Source organism: Xenopus tropicalis, chromosome 1 (genome assembly GCF_000004195.4).
Source record: "Xenopus tropicalis strain Nigerian chromosome 1, UCB_Xtro_10.0, whole genome shotgun sequence".
In the NCBI taxonomy this organism is placed as follows: domain Eukaryota; kingdom Metazoa; phylum Chordata; class Amphibia; order Anura; family Pipidae; genus Xenopus; species Xenopus tropicalis.
Window position 1 is genome coordinate 17,224,691 of NC_030677.2, and position 15,084 is coordinate 17,239,774.

Below are 15,084 nucleotides of genomic sequence, written 5' to 3' on the forward strand. Positions count from 1 at the left end.
AAGCGTGCCCTAGCTGAAAGGGTTAAGGATAAGGACAGGAGAGTGGGGGCTGCAGAGTATTAGGGTCCCACAGCAGATGACGGAGGCTGAAATTGATCTTATTGATTTAATGGCCACGAGTAAAGACCCTAAACCCAGTAACAGAGTGCCCCCCCCCCCGCCCCACAAGCTGGTGATTGACAGTGTCAGGCCATTTAGCATCTTAGCTTCTCGATAACATCTTGATTGGCCCTGAGACACCGAGTATTGGGACCCCCCTGACCCCGAGTAGATCCTCTCCAGCCTCTGAAATAATAAACTTGTCTCTGCCCCCAGTGTCCCAGCCTGGGGGGGGTCCCTCTGACACAGGATCAGTCCCACTCACCCCCTACTGCACTGACAGGGAGGGATGTACCACTTTAATTGCAATGAGCCATGCTGCACACCGTAGCTCCAATCCTTATACAAGTATAGCAGGGGGTAAATTGTCATATGTTGCACTCATGTATGTATGTATATGTTTATTTATAAAGTGCTACTTATGTACCCAGCGCTGTACAGTAGAATACATTAATACAAACAGGGGGTGATTAAGATAATAATAGATAAATACACAGTATAACAATAAATACAAATAAATACAAGGTACAGTTGCAATAAGTTAAGAATCAATGAGACAAAAGGATGGAGGTTATACAGTCAGTGGCACCTACACCCTGACTCTGTGCCTTCTTGCCATCCTGTGACCCCCTTGGGTCTCTTTAGTCACATGGTCTTGTGCAACAATGACCCCCAGACCCTCATCTTTTAGATTGTAAGCTCTTGCGAAAATGTATCCCCTAATCCTCCTGCTTAATATTGTAACCATCATTAATTCCTGTACAACCGTTTGTTTATATTATTGTAACTTGGTGTCACTATATTAATATATTGCAGCCCCCACAGGCCCCCATCGGCCTCAGCTGGTCTCTGACCCTACAGTACATGAAAGTGCAAGGACTTTGCTGGGAGTCTCTGTATTTGTTGGGTTATGTCGCCCTCTGCTGGTCACTCTGTGTAAGCGTCTCTGGTAAGCAGAAAGTCAGAAATTGGCCAGTGTAACCTATAGATACACTAATTCCCCCCCAGAACCCAATCTGTACTACAGTAATACTCCAACAGCCCCCAGAGTATTTATTTATAGCTGTATATAGTCTGAGGCAGGGACTATGTGAATCCAAGCGACAGGCACTTATTTACTCACTGACTGTGATACAGAAATCCCTGTGTAAATCCGGCCATACACATTCAGATTTTTCTCTCCCTACTGACCAATTTCAGTCCAATCCGACAAATCCGTCAAATTATCATAAGTTTAGTAACGATTCCACATCTATCGATTATTCATTCAGAAAATCGATCGAGCAGGTTTGAAAATTCCTCTTTGTCTAATTGTTTGCAGGACCAAGCTAGTAGGTTTCTCTAAATCAACCAGATCGCTTGGTTCCTATGATACAAAGGGATCTTTAAGTTAACATGTTTGGAAAGCTTTACGTTCTCCTTCTTTCCCATTGGCTGCTCAGATCCCAACTGATTTGCCCCTGAGGAGCTAGTTGTACATACAAGTTGCACAGATTGGGGACAAGATGTCCAGAGAAGCAATTTGTGTAATTAATGTCTCTTCAGTGAGCGACAAACTACCGATCTCCTTTAAATGCCCAGATAAGGTATGTAGGTACAATCCATGGAGCTTGGCTGCCATCTGCTGGCCTCTCTCTGTCACTGCACCCTATAACTATATCATTACTGTCCTGAGCCTGTCTGACCTCACCCAATAACTTGTGTCACATTATCCCCCCCCCCCCCGCAGAGCGGGCAGATATAACCCCTGAGCATGGAGGTAATAACCCCAGAGGGGGCAGATATAACCCCTGAGCAAGGAGGTAATAACCCCAGAATGGGCAGATATAACCCCTGAGCATGGAGGTAATAACCCCAGAATGGGCAGATATAACCCCTGAGCAGGGAGGTAATAACCCCACAGTGAGCAGATATAACCCCTGAGCATGGAGGTAATAACCCCAGAGGGGGCAGATATAACCCCTGAGCAAGGAGGTAATAACCCCAGAGGGGGCAGATATAACCCCTGAGCAGGGAGGTAATAACCCCAGAGGGGGCAGATATAACCCCTGAGCAGGGAGGTAATAACCGCAGAGAGGGCAGATATAACCCCTGAGCATGGAGGTAATAACCCCAGAGGGGGCAGATATAACCCCTGAGCAAGGAGGTAATAACCCCAGAGGGGGCAGATATAACCCCTGAGCAGGGAGGTAATAACCCCAGAGGGGGCAGATATAACCCCTGAGCAGGGAGGTAATAACCGCAGAGAGGGCAGATATAAGTCCTGAGGAGGGAGATGATAACCCCAGAGCGGGCAGATATAACCCCTGAGCAGGGAGATAACCCCAGAGAGGGCAGATATAACCCCAGAGCAGGGAGATAATAATCCCACAGCAGGCAGTAATAACCCCTGATCATGGAGGTAATAACCCCAGAGGGGGCAGATATAACCCCTGAGCATGGAGGTAATAACCCCAGAGGGGGCAGATTTAACCCCTGAGCATGGAGGCAATAACCCCAGAGGGGGCAGATATAACCCCTGAGCATGGAGGTAATAACCCCAGAGAGGGCCGATATAACCCCTGAGCAAGGAGGTAATAACCCCAGAGGGGGCAGATATAACCCCTGAGCAAGGAGGTAATAACCTCAGAGGGGGCAGATTTAACCCCTGAGCATGGAGGCAATAACCCCATAGGGGGCAGATATAACCCCTGAGCAAGAAGGTAATAACCCCAGAGTCGGCAGATATAACCCCAAAGCAGGGAGATAACCCCAGAATGGGCAGATAATAATACCACAAACAGGCTGACAAAAAATTAAAAAATAACCTTTATTAAATATTCATCTCACACAGCCTTACGTGTTTTGTGTGTGTCTGACACTTAGTCATAAGGTTTATATCACAAGGGCAGTTACACAAACCCCGGGCCCCTATGGCAGAATCATTTCCCTGCAACTCTCACTCTGTTCTGGAATCAAAGGCTGAGAAATTACAAACCTTCTTGACCCAAATGTATTCCAGCCATTATGTACCCCAATACTGCCACCCCTATTGCTATGCACGTACCCCCCATCCTCCAACTCAACCACTTGTACCCACAAACCTTCTGTGTATCCTTGGGTGCCCCTCAGGGTGAGGCAGCTTCTGCCTATAGAATGTGACTGCCCTCTGCTGGCTGCTTAGTGTCACTTCATGTCACCTACTGCAGTCATTGGCTGTAGAAGAGGGAGACAATAACCAATCACATCCATTTCATTATCATTAGGAACATCAGCAATTGGATCTACTTCATCCTGATACTTTTCCAGGTTCTCTGCAGCCCCAAGGGATGGGGAGTCAGTATGGGAAAGGCACCCAGAGCCCACAGACTGGATCCCAAACCTGCCCAAATAATGTCGGGGTCAGAGGAAAGAGGGCAATGAAAGGGGATTGGCTGGTATAAAACCCAAATAGGAAAGTGAGGGTACATTGGTACTTTATTCTCTCTGGGCTGTCTGGGTGTTGGGGGATCCCAGAATGGTGCTTTGAGGCAACGAACCTGATGAAAAGAGGCTTTGGGTTTGAGCCCAGATAATGAGTTTGGGGTACTGACCATAGGCGGGGGGGTCAGGGGAGGGAGGAGCAACAGGCTGGGGTCAGGGGAGGGAGGAGCAACATGTTGGGGGTCAGGGGAGGGAGGAGCAACAGGCTGGGGTCAGGGGAGGGAGGTGCAACAGGCTGGGGTCAGGGGAGGGAGGAGCAACAGGCTGGGGTCAGGGGAGGGAGGTGCAACAGGCTGGGGTCAGGGGAGGGAGGAGCAACAGGCTGGGGTCAGGGGAGGGAGGAGCAACAGGCTGGGGTCAGGGGAGGGAGGAGCAACAGGCTGGGGTCAGGGGAGGGAGGAGCAACAGGCTGGGGTCAGGGGAGGGAGGAGCGACAGGCTGGGAAGGAAGATTGTTTTGCTATATCAGAACCAGTTAGAAGCCATAGGATAGAGCAATACAGGGCAGTAGGGACATTGAATGAAAAAAGCCAAAATATTGTGGGCAAAATACATTTTGAGAAGAACAGATGTGAGAGACAGAGGGGTCTTGGGAAGCGCTGGGTAAATGAGAACTGGAGAGGATAATGAGGAAGAGGAGGAGAGAGATAAAGGGAGGAAAAGTAAGATGGAGGCTGAGGAAGGTTCTGGGGATTCAGTGAGATCCTTTAGAGACGGGAACAAATGAGACTCTGGGTCAGGATTCTGGGGTTCAGGCAAATTTCAACCTGGTTTCAAATGAGAACTGGGACAATGAACAGAAAGGAACGTGTATGTGCCACAGACACACAGACCCCAGTCTGACAGATCTGCCCCCCCAGTCGTGTGGCACAAGGAGCCGATTGTGGGGAAAAGATGTGAGACCAAGAGGTAAAGACCCTGCAGTTACCAGCCCCATCCTTTCATTGTAGTGTTGGGGGGTCATTCTGTGTTAGATCATTTGGGGGGGGGGTGGTGTTTCTGTAGATAAAGCCAGTCGGGGGGGTCCAGGGGAGCTGTACAAATACACTGCATCCCACACACACTTATCAGATGGTTATGGGATCTTTATAAAGGGACAGAAGCTTCCCACTGATCGGTTAGAAAGATGAGGATATTTGGATGGAAGGGACGTATTGTCTTTACTGTTCTGCAACACTGCCCCCTGCTGCTGGGACTGAGGAACAAACACAGAGCAGCCGGGTTACAAGGAAAGGGATTTAATTACAAGAAATAAAATCTCCCATTTATTAAACTTTATGCTCTGCCTTCATTGGATTTGGCACCAGTGTGTAATTAGCTCATTATATCTCCTTGCTGGCAGTGACTGAGTAATTAACAACTTACAGTGAGTGTAAAAGGAAACATTATGAGATGACCAATCACAGTCAGGCCCGGACTGGCAATCTGTGGGTTCCGGCAAATGCCAGAGGGGCTGCTGTAAGGTGCCATAGTCACTCACTATTTATTGGGCTGCTGGGGGGGGCTGTTAGGGCCTCTGGGTCAATTTTGAATGCCAGTCTGGGCCTGAATGACAGTTATACACACGGGGAGAGAAATGACCAATGGCAGTGTTACATGGGGAGAGAAATGACCAATGACAGTTATACACACGGGGAGAGAAATGACCAATGGCAGTGTTACACGGGGAGAGAAATGACCAATGACAGTTATACACACGGGGAGAGAAATGACCAATGGCAGTGTTACATGGGGAGAGAAATGACCAATGGCAGTGTTACATGGGGAGAGAAATGACCAATGACAGTGTTACACGGGGAGAGAAATGACCAATGACAGTGTTACACGGGGAGAGAAATGACCAATGACAGTGTTACACGGGGAGAGAAATGACCAATGACAGTGTTACACGGGGAGAGAAATGACCAATGACAGTGTTACACGGGGAGAGAAATGACCAATGACAGTGTTACACGGGGAGAGAAATGACCAATGACAGTTACATCCAGTAGAAATGTAGTGTTGCCTGTGGCAGTGAGATATCCAGTTGGCACAGCCTGGCATGGCTCCCATTGGCGCTAGTCGAAGAAATCAATATGGTCGCCAGATTTATAGGCGTCGGCCTCCAGAAGATCCAACATCTTTTTAGCAGAAACCTGGATGTCGACCATCTTGCCCTTTTCCTTCCGGTCCATTAAGAAGCGCCGCAGCTCCTGGTCGGCCGTCTGGGTACGAGCCACTACGTGCATGTCAGTGTCCAGGGGCCCTGCCGGATACACAGGTTAGTGCATTCAGCCCTGGGAACCCCCAGTACTTACCCTCAACACTCACCCCCAGTGCTCTCTTTCCCATGGTCACGCAGGAACCTCCCCCTGGGTAAGTGAATCCAATCTCCCCCCAGTACTTACCCAGGTACAGAGCTCTGATTCTCTGTACTTCCTGCTCCTGGGCTGCTCTCTTTCCCATGGCCAGACAGGAACCTCCCCTGGGTAAGTGAATCCAATCACCCCTAAGCAATTACCCTGGTACAGAGCTCTGGTTCTATGCACTTCCTGCTCCTGGGCTGCTCTCTTTCCCATGGCCAGACAGGAACCTCCCCTGGGTAAGTGAATCCAATCACCCCTAAGCAATTACCCTGGTACAGAGCTCTGGTTCTATGCACTTCCTGCTCCTGGGCTGCTCTCTTTCCCATGGCCAGACAGGAACCTCCCCTGGGTAAGTGAATCCAATCACCCCTAAGCAATTACCCTGGTACAGAGCTCTGGTTCTATGCACTTCCTGCTCCTGGGCTGCTCTCTTTCCCATGGCCAGACAGGAACCTCCCCTGGGTAAGTGAATCCAATCACCCCTAAGCAATTACCCTGGTACAGGGCTCTGGTTCTATGCACTTCCTGCTCCTGGGCTGCTCTCTTTCCCGTGGCCAGACAGGAACCTCCCCTGGGTAAGTGAATCCAATCACCCCTAAGCAATTACCCTGGTACAGGGCTCTGGTTCTATGCACTTCCTGTTCCCGGGTTGCTCTCTTTCCCATGGCCAGACAGGAACCTCCCCTGGGTAAGTGAATCCAATCACCCCTAAGCAATTACCCTGGTACAGGGCTCTGGTTCTATGCACTTCCTGCTCCTGGGCTGCTCTCTTTCCCGTGGCCAGACAGGAACCTCCCCTGGGTAAGTGAATCCAATCACCCCTAAGCAATTACCCTGGTACAGAGCTCTGGTTCTATGCACTTCCTGTTCCCTGGTTGCTCTCTTACCATGGGTAAATGAATCCAATCTCTTCCTAGTAGTGACCCAGATACAAAGCTCTGATTGGCTGATCCCCTATAGGAGCAGGAAGCTACAGGCTATAGGTGGAGATGCCAATCCACAATTAAAATAACAGGAGGGAGGGGTGAGAGGCCATTGCTCGGGGGCAGCTGATGCCCATCCATAAGAACAGATTAAAGTCACTGGCAGAAAACACTGATCTGATGGGAAGACCCAATGGGCCCCACACAGTACAACTGACAGTTGCTGAGCATCTCAAAGGGGAGGTTCACCTTTATGTTAACTGTCAGTATGTTATACAATTCCCTATTCCTAGCAAGTTTGCAATTGGTTTCCAGCATTTCTTCTTTATGGTTTGTGAATTATTTTCCTTCTTCTTCTGCCTTTCCCCTGCTTTGAAACGGGGGTCGCTGACCCCAGAAGTAAATACCCATTGCCCTGCGCGGCTACAATTTTATTATTATTGGTACTTTTTATTACTTACCTTTCTACGCAGGCCCTCTCCTATACATATTCCTGTCTCTTGTTCAAGCCACGGCTTGGTTGCTAAGGTAAATCAGACCCTAGCAACCAGATGCTGAAATACCAAACTGGAGAGATGCTGAACAAAAAGCTAAATAACTGAAAAACCATAAAAAATAGGCAATGAAGACCAATTGCAAATTCTCTCAGAATATCAATTTCTACATCAGACAAAAAATTTAAAGGTGAAGTAACAATATTACCCCCCACACTAGGCACTTTTATAAAGGTGCTGCCCCATTACGCAAGCTCCCCATGCTGCTCTGTGCATGGCTATCTGGCAAGAATGCCGCAGACTGCAGTGGCCCTTATACACATCCCCATTACCTGCTATTATGCCATGCAGAAAGGTTATTATTATCCATGCAGTATAGGGAATGAGCTGCCATTTCCATGCGTGGGTAGTACCCTTATTGCAGGGCAGATTGTGCCTGGGGCTGGAGATTAATTACCCCCGTACATACATGCTGCAGACTGTGCTGGTTTTTAAAGTGTGTTGCTTTAATAAGGGATAATTATATGGGTTTCCATCCAGAATGAAAGTCACATAAAGGAACGGCATTTGTATACAGTATGGGGGGGGGGGGCTGAGTTTTTTCCCTATGGGGGGAATGCTGGGAGATGCAGTTGCACAACAGCTGAACGTACCTGGTCCCCAGCCTCCAATCATCTGTGTAACACAAATATAACAAGTGGGGAAGCAGAGAGGCAAATACTGAATGAGTACGACTGGATCTGTGTATAATTCTGTATATAAACCAGGAGCCCAATGTTGGTCTGAGGCCCTGCCCAGCGCCACCTCTGCTGCCCCCCCCCGATGGCAACATCACATGCACAAAAGTAGGCGGCACCAGAGGCGGGGCTCCATTTCCGGGGGGAGGGGATACAAGAGTGGGACCCTCACGCCCAGAAGACTGGCACAGAGAGAGGTGGGTAGAACCAAAGCGGGGGCTGTGTGTATTACTGTGTGCCTATTACTCTGGCATTGGGGCCCTCCTCCCGCTCTATGTTATATATATAGCTTTTATATAGGAACAGTTTTAGAAATGGGCAAAAAGGGCATTTCCAAGTCCCGTCCTGCTCAGCTTGAGGCTCCCATTTAAAACTGAATTTCCAGCTACTGAACTATCAAAAGGGCAAATCCTGTTACATACATTTCCTCCCCCCCCCCCTTCCTGCCGACATGTGATGCTGCTACACGGGCAGAGCCAAAGTCCAACTCCCTGTCCCCTCCCCTGTGCCCCCCTGTAAGCCAATTGTACACAGCACCAATCAGATCGCTGCAAAGGGAAGGAAAACTAAATAGAATTAAATGCTTGGTCATTTCAAGGGCAACTTAAGTCCTTCCGCAATACATGTGCTATGGGGCTGAGGGGCTGAATTACACGCTGGTAGGTTGCGCAGCCCTGTAACACTGAGTGCCTGAAGCAAAGCGTCTGTCAGTTGTCTCAGTGCCGGCGGGGGGGGGGGGGGGCTGCCACAGAAATTAATAAAACTAAACAAATTCATTCAAGTTAGGGCTCACACACAGCATCACATGATTTACCCTACAGGCCGATCTCTGCAGCTGCCCCCCCCCCCCCCACATCTAAGTGGGCGGGCCAAAGGAATATAATAGTAGACCACTCAACCAATCATTTGCATTGGCCAGGGCCGCCATAAGGGGGGCACAGGGGGGACAGTCGTCCCGGGCCCAGAGAATTTCCACTTTTAAGGGGGGCCCGGCCATGCTAAACTTTTCTCATTAGCTGGGGCCTCCTTTAATCAAATATGGGCCCAGTCCACCTTAACACTGGGCATCTTAAATTTCATTGGTGGCAGCGGATTAAGAAGCCAAAGAAGACCATCTTCGGGGGGCACTGTGTATGGGGGGAAATTGGGGGCCCTGTGTATGGGGGCAATGGGGGGCCCTGGCTAGCATAGCGTTAAGGGGGCACTGTGTATGGGGACACTGTCTTCGGGGGGCAATTGGGGGCCATGTGTATGGGGGCAATTGGGGGTCCTGTGTATGGGGGGCCCTGGCCAGCATAGCGTTAGGGGGGCACTGTGTATGGGGGGCAAATGGGTCGCCCTGTGTATCGGGGCGTTAGGGGGCCCTGATACTTCTTATGTCTGTGTGTCCTTTGTACTGATGGGAGGGGCCCTGAAAATTTTGTTGTGAGGGGCCCGTGATTTCTGATGGCGGTCCTGGTGAAAGCTAAATGCTGATTTGCTCCTAGTAGTATTGGCTCCTAGTAGTATTGGCTCCTAGTAGTAATCACAACCCCCTAACTGCAGCACAAAGAATCGAGGCTGCCCAATGTTACCTGGGGCGTAGTTGAGGACCCGGACATCCTTCTCTTCCTCTGCCAGTACCCGGAAAATCATGTCCCTCGCAGCCTTCCCCGAGCAGTACAGAGCCCAGGATTTGAATGGCTGGAGGGCCGCTAGAGAGGAGACGTTGACTACAACCCGCTGCAGGTCCGGCCTCCGTGGGAAAGTCTTTAGCAGCGATGCAGTAAGGCACAGAGGGGAGGAGACGTTGAACATCATGTAGTCGGTCACCTCTTTTGGGTCAGAGAAGTCCACAAACATCTTGCTGACATCTCCGATGGATCCTGGGAAATGAAGGGACACAGGGCAGATTAAAGGTACAGATCTGGTATTTCGGCAAGGAATGTGCTGCCATTGGCTTGTTCCAGCACTGGTCTGAGAGTGTTCTCTAACCTTCTAACATAGCCCTTCTCTTGGCTCCGCCCCTGAGGAACAACCCTGAGATTTCCTCCCCTATGTAGCCTGTAACTGGCCCCATGTTGTACACTGCTGAATACAACAGAGACACCCCTTCTCTTGTCACCCACTCTTAGCGCCACTCCTTCAGCCTGCACCCCCCATGCCCCAAGCCATGCCCCCCCACTCTCTGCCCTCTTAGTGCCACTCCTTCAGTCTTCACCCCTCATGCCCCCCCTCTCTCTGCCCTCTTAGTGCCACTCCTTCAGTCTTCACCCCTCATGCCCCCCCACTCTCTGCCCTCTTAGTGCCACTCCTTCAGTCTTCACCCCTCATGCCCCAAGCCACGCCCCCCCCCCCACTCTCTGCCCTCTTAGTGCCACTCCTTCAGTCTTCACCCCTCATGCCCCAAGCCACGCCCCCCCACTCTCTACCCTCTTAGTGCCACTCCCTCAGCCTTCACCCCTCATGCCCCAAGCAATGTCTCCTTCAACTACTGCCTTCCTCCTTGCAGCCTTTATCTACCTGCTTATCTGCTCTACCAAAGTGCCTTGTAAGCTTCTAACCCACAATATATATATATATATATCCCATGGCACTGAAACATGGGGTGGAATAAATGTTATTATCTGTGTCACCTTGGGACATTTATTCCTTATACACCGACTGCTCTGGCAATGGGGGGCCCCTGCTGATTAGGGTAATACACAGCAGTGCCCCTTTATACAGGAACATTTTATAATTATTAGAAAGGTACAAAATCCGCAAACTTTTTGGGTGTTAAAGCCAATTCTGTAATTTCCTTTGGCCCAATCACCGGCCCATTTCCCATGCGCCCGACTCAACTTGCCAAGCAGGGGCATGTGCTAAACCAGACACGGGGGATAATATCATATATATATATATATATTCTGTGTATAACCATCCCCGTGAGACACTAGCGAGAGCCCTGCCGCTATTTATAGAGACCATAAGCCCCCATAGTACATATCAGCCCCATTTCCCCCGAGCACAGCCCACTAAAAGCTATTCTCCCCATATCTGCCCCTCTTAACTCAATGCCCCAACGGCTCCCTCTCTAACTCAATGCCCCCACATCTGCCCCAAAGGCTCCCTCTCTAACTCAATGCCCCCACATCTGCCCCAAAGGCTCCCTCTCTAACTCACTGCCCCCACATCTGCCCCAAAGGCTCCCTCTCTAACTCAATGCCCCCACATCTGCCCCAAAGGCTCCCTCTCTAACTCAATGCCCCCACATCTGCCCCAAAGGCTCCCTCTCTAACTCAATGCCCCCACATCTGCCCCAAAGGCTCCCTCTCTAACTCAGTGCCCCCACATCTGCCCCAAAGGCCCCCTCTCTAACTCAATGCCCCCACATCTGCCCCAAAGGCCCCCTCTCTAACTCAGTGCCCCCACCATCTGCCCCAAAGGCCCCCTCTCTAACTCAATGCCCCCACATCTGCCCCAAAGGCCCCCTCTCTAACTCAGTGCCCCCACATCTGCCCCAAAGGCCCCCTCTCTAACTCAATGCCCCCACATCTGCCCCAAAGGCCCCCTCTCTAACTCAGTGCCCCCACCATCTGCCCCAAAGGCCCCCTCTCTAACTCAATGCCCCCACATCTGCCCCAAAGGCCCCCTCTCTAACTCAGAGCCTTTGGGGCAGATGTGGGGGCATTCTCTCTAACTCACTGCCCCCACATCTGCCCCAAAGGCCCCCTCTCTAACTCAATGCCCCCACATCTGCCCCAAAGGCTCCCTCTCTAACTCACTGCCCCCACATCTGCCCCAAAGGCCCCCTCTCTAACTCAATGCCCCCACATCTGCCCCAAAGGCCCCCTCTCTAACTCAGTGCCTTTGGGGCAGATGTGGGGGCATTCTCTCTAACTCACTGCCCCCACATCTGCCCCAAAGGCCCCCTCTCTAACTCAATGCCCCCACATCTGCCCCAAAGGCTCCCTCTCTAACTCACTGCCCCCACATCTGCCCCAAAGGCCCCCTCTCTAACTCACTGCCCCCACATCTGCCCCAAAGGCTCCATCTCTAACTCACTGCCCCCACATCTGCCCCAAAGGCCCCCTCTCTAACTCAATGCCCCCACATCTGCCCCAAAGGCTCCATCTCTAACTCACTGCCCCCACATCTGCCCCAAAGGCTCCCTCTCTAACTCAATGCCCCCACATCTGCCCCAAAGGCCCCCTCTCTAACTCAATGCCCCCACATCTGCCCCAAAGGCCCCCTCTCTAACTCAGTGCCCCCACCATCTGCCCCAAAGGCCCCCTCTCTAACTCAATGCCCCCACATCTGCCCCAAAGGCCCCCTCTCTAACTCAGAGCCTTTGGGGCAGATGTGGGGGCATTCTCTCTAACTCACTGCCCCCACATCTGCCCCAAAGGCCCCCTCTCTAACTCAATGCCCCCACATCTGCCCCAAAGGCTCCCTCTCTAACTCACTGCCCCCACATCTGCCCCAAAGGCCCCCTCTCTAACTCAATGCCCCCACATCTGCCCCAAAGGCCCCCTCTCTAACTCAGTGCCTTTGGGGCAGATGTGGGGGCATTCTCTCTAACTCACTGCCCCCACATCTGCCCCAAAGGCCCCCTCTCTAACTCAATGCCCCCACATCTGCCCCAAAGGCTCCCTCTCTAACTCACTGCCCCCACATCTGCCCCAAAGGCCCCCTCTCTAACTCACTGCCCCCACATCTGCCCCAAAGGCTCCATCTCTAACTCACTGCCCCCACATCTGCCCCAAAGGCCCCCTCTCTAACTCAATGCCCCCACATCTGCCCCAAAGGCTCCATCTCTAACTCACTGCCCCCACATCTGCCCCAAAGGCTCCCTCTCTAACTCAATGCCCCCACATCTGCCCCAAAGGCCCCCTCTCTAACTCAATGCCCCCACATCTGCCCCAAAGGCCCCCTCTCTAACTCACTGCCCCCACATCTGCCCCAAAGGCTCCATCTCTAACTCAATGCCCCCACATCTGCCCCAAAGGCTCCCTCTCTAACTCAATGCCCCGCCCCCATGTGCCCCAAAGGCCCCCTCTCTAACTCAATGCCCCGCCCCCATGTGCCCCAAAGGCCCCCTCTCTAACTCACTGCCCCCACATCTGCCCCAAAGGCTCCCTCTCTAACTCAATGCCCCCACATCTGCCCCAAAGGCTCCCTCTCTAACTCAATGCCCCCACATCTGCCCCAAAGGCTCCCTCTCTAACTCACTGCCCCGCCCCCATGTGCCCCAAAGGCCCCCTCTCTAACTCACTGCCCCCACATCTGCCCCAAAGGCTCCCTCTCTAACTCACTGCCCCCACATCTGCCCCAAAGGCCCCCTCTCTAACTCACTGCCCCCACATCTGCCCCAAAGGCTCCATCTCTAACTCACTGCCCCCACATCTGCCCCAAAGGCTCCCTCTCTAACTCAATGCCCCGCCCCCATGTGCCCCAAAGGCCCCCTCTCTAACTCAATGCCCCGCCCCCATGTGCCCCAAAGGCCCCCTCTCTAACTCAGTGCCCCCACATCTGCCCCAAAGGCCCCCTCTCTAACTCAATGCCCCCACATCTGCCCCAAAGGCCCCCTCTCTAACTCAATGCCCCGCCCCTATGTGCCCCGCCCCCATGTGCCCGGCGGGGGTGGGTACCTGCGTTGTTGATAATGAGAAGCTTTTGCGCTGCCCCCACTTGCAGTTCCCCGGCTGCCCGCACAGCGGCGCTCACACCCTCAGAGGTGCCCAGATCGGCCGCTTCCCAGCGCACCCTCACCCCGGGGTACTTGTGTGCCAGCTCCCCCGCCAGTCCCTTCAGCGCCTCCTCCGTGCGGGACACCAGCAGCAGGGTTGAGCCGGGCAGGAGCCGGGGACACAGCAGATGGGCCAGAGTGCGGCCGAAGCCCCGGGAAGCCCCTGTCAGGACACATAGTACCGAGCCCAGCGCTCCTGTCGCTGCCATCATTCTAGTGCCCGCCCATGGCTCTGCCCGCTCTAGCCATATTGGCCGCCCTAGCCACGCCCCCACTGACCGCGCCCCCCCCCTGAGCGACCAATGTAAAGCTGCAGGAGTACCGGCCTATAGTATGAGTAGGAAATATCATGTGTCCATCCACGCCGCCCCTCCCACAGAGCGCTAGTTGGATTGTTACCCAATGGGAAGTTGCGCTCAACTCCTGACTGTCACAATCTCTTTGCTTCCAGGGAAGTGTGTCCCTAGCCGCCCCCCGTACTGTTTCATTGCGTTATGTGCGGAGAGTCAGTGTAGGATAAGGGAGAGAAATTTCCTATTAGGCTGTTGTGCCGCTGGGACAGTGTAATAGGGCTGCCCCCCCAGCGGGACGCCTGGCTCTGAACCAATATTTGGGTTGCAGAACTGGTTCTTTGAATTTGGATTTCTTAGATTACAGTTAATCTGTAACACATCCCTGCTCTTGGCACTACTACTCACAACATTTGAAAAATGAAAAGAGGGAGAATTTTTTGACCACGCCCACCTTTGTGGCCACGCCCCCATTGCCACACCCCATTTTTTTCCAAAAATAGTCCTTTTATATAGTTGAAATGGCGGGATCAGATGCAAATGTGCTATACCCTCATACTGTACTACCTAAGGAAAACAATATAGCAACTCCTACATATAAATACAAATATAGAGAGAAGGCAGTCAGTTATAAGTGAGTTATAACTATGTACCAGTTTTGCCCCCCCATACACAGTGCCCCCAATGGCCCAATAGTCAGTACCCCCCATACACAGTGCCCCCAATGGCCCCCACACGCAGTACTCCCCATACACAGTGCCCCCATAGAAAGTGCCCCCAATAGCTCCCATACACAGTACCCCCCCCCATACACAGTGCCCCCAATTGCCCCCATACACAATCGGCCATCCTTATAAAAGCTCAGGTCAGTCTTTATACATACATAATTTTAGCCACAACAGGAGGAAATTTAACCCTAAAAGTATCACAGAACCTGCAGCAGGATTTACTTTGCTGAGACTATTGTGCCAAGTAGCAGTGAGTGCTGGCTGTAGCGGGTATGCTGGCTTGGCAGCTCCCTGGCA

At 52.0% G+C, this 15,084-nt stretch overlaps 1 protein-coding gene across 3 annotated transcripts; it reads right to left on the reverse strand.

Moving 5' to 3' along the window:
• Nucleotides 1-2,889: 2,889 nt before the first annotated feature.
• Nucleotides 2,890-14,015, reverse strand: spr (sepiapterin reductase). 3 transcript variants are annotated; one of them, NM_001126595.1, is given in 4 exon segments: nucleotides 4,783-5,183; nucleotides 5,316-5,805; nucleotides 9,634-9,924; nucleotides 13,672-13,981. In NM_001126595.1, coding segments are annotated over 3 exon segments (786 nt in total). In that variant the 5' UTR covers nucleotides 13,979-13,981; the 3' UTR covers nucleotides 4,783-5,183; nucleotides 5,316-5,617.
• Nucleotides 14,016-15,084: the final 1,069 nt, after the last annotated feature.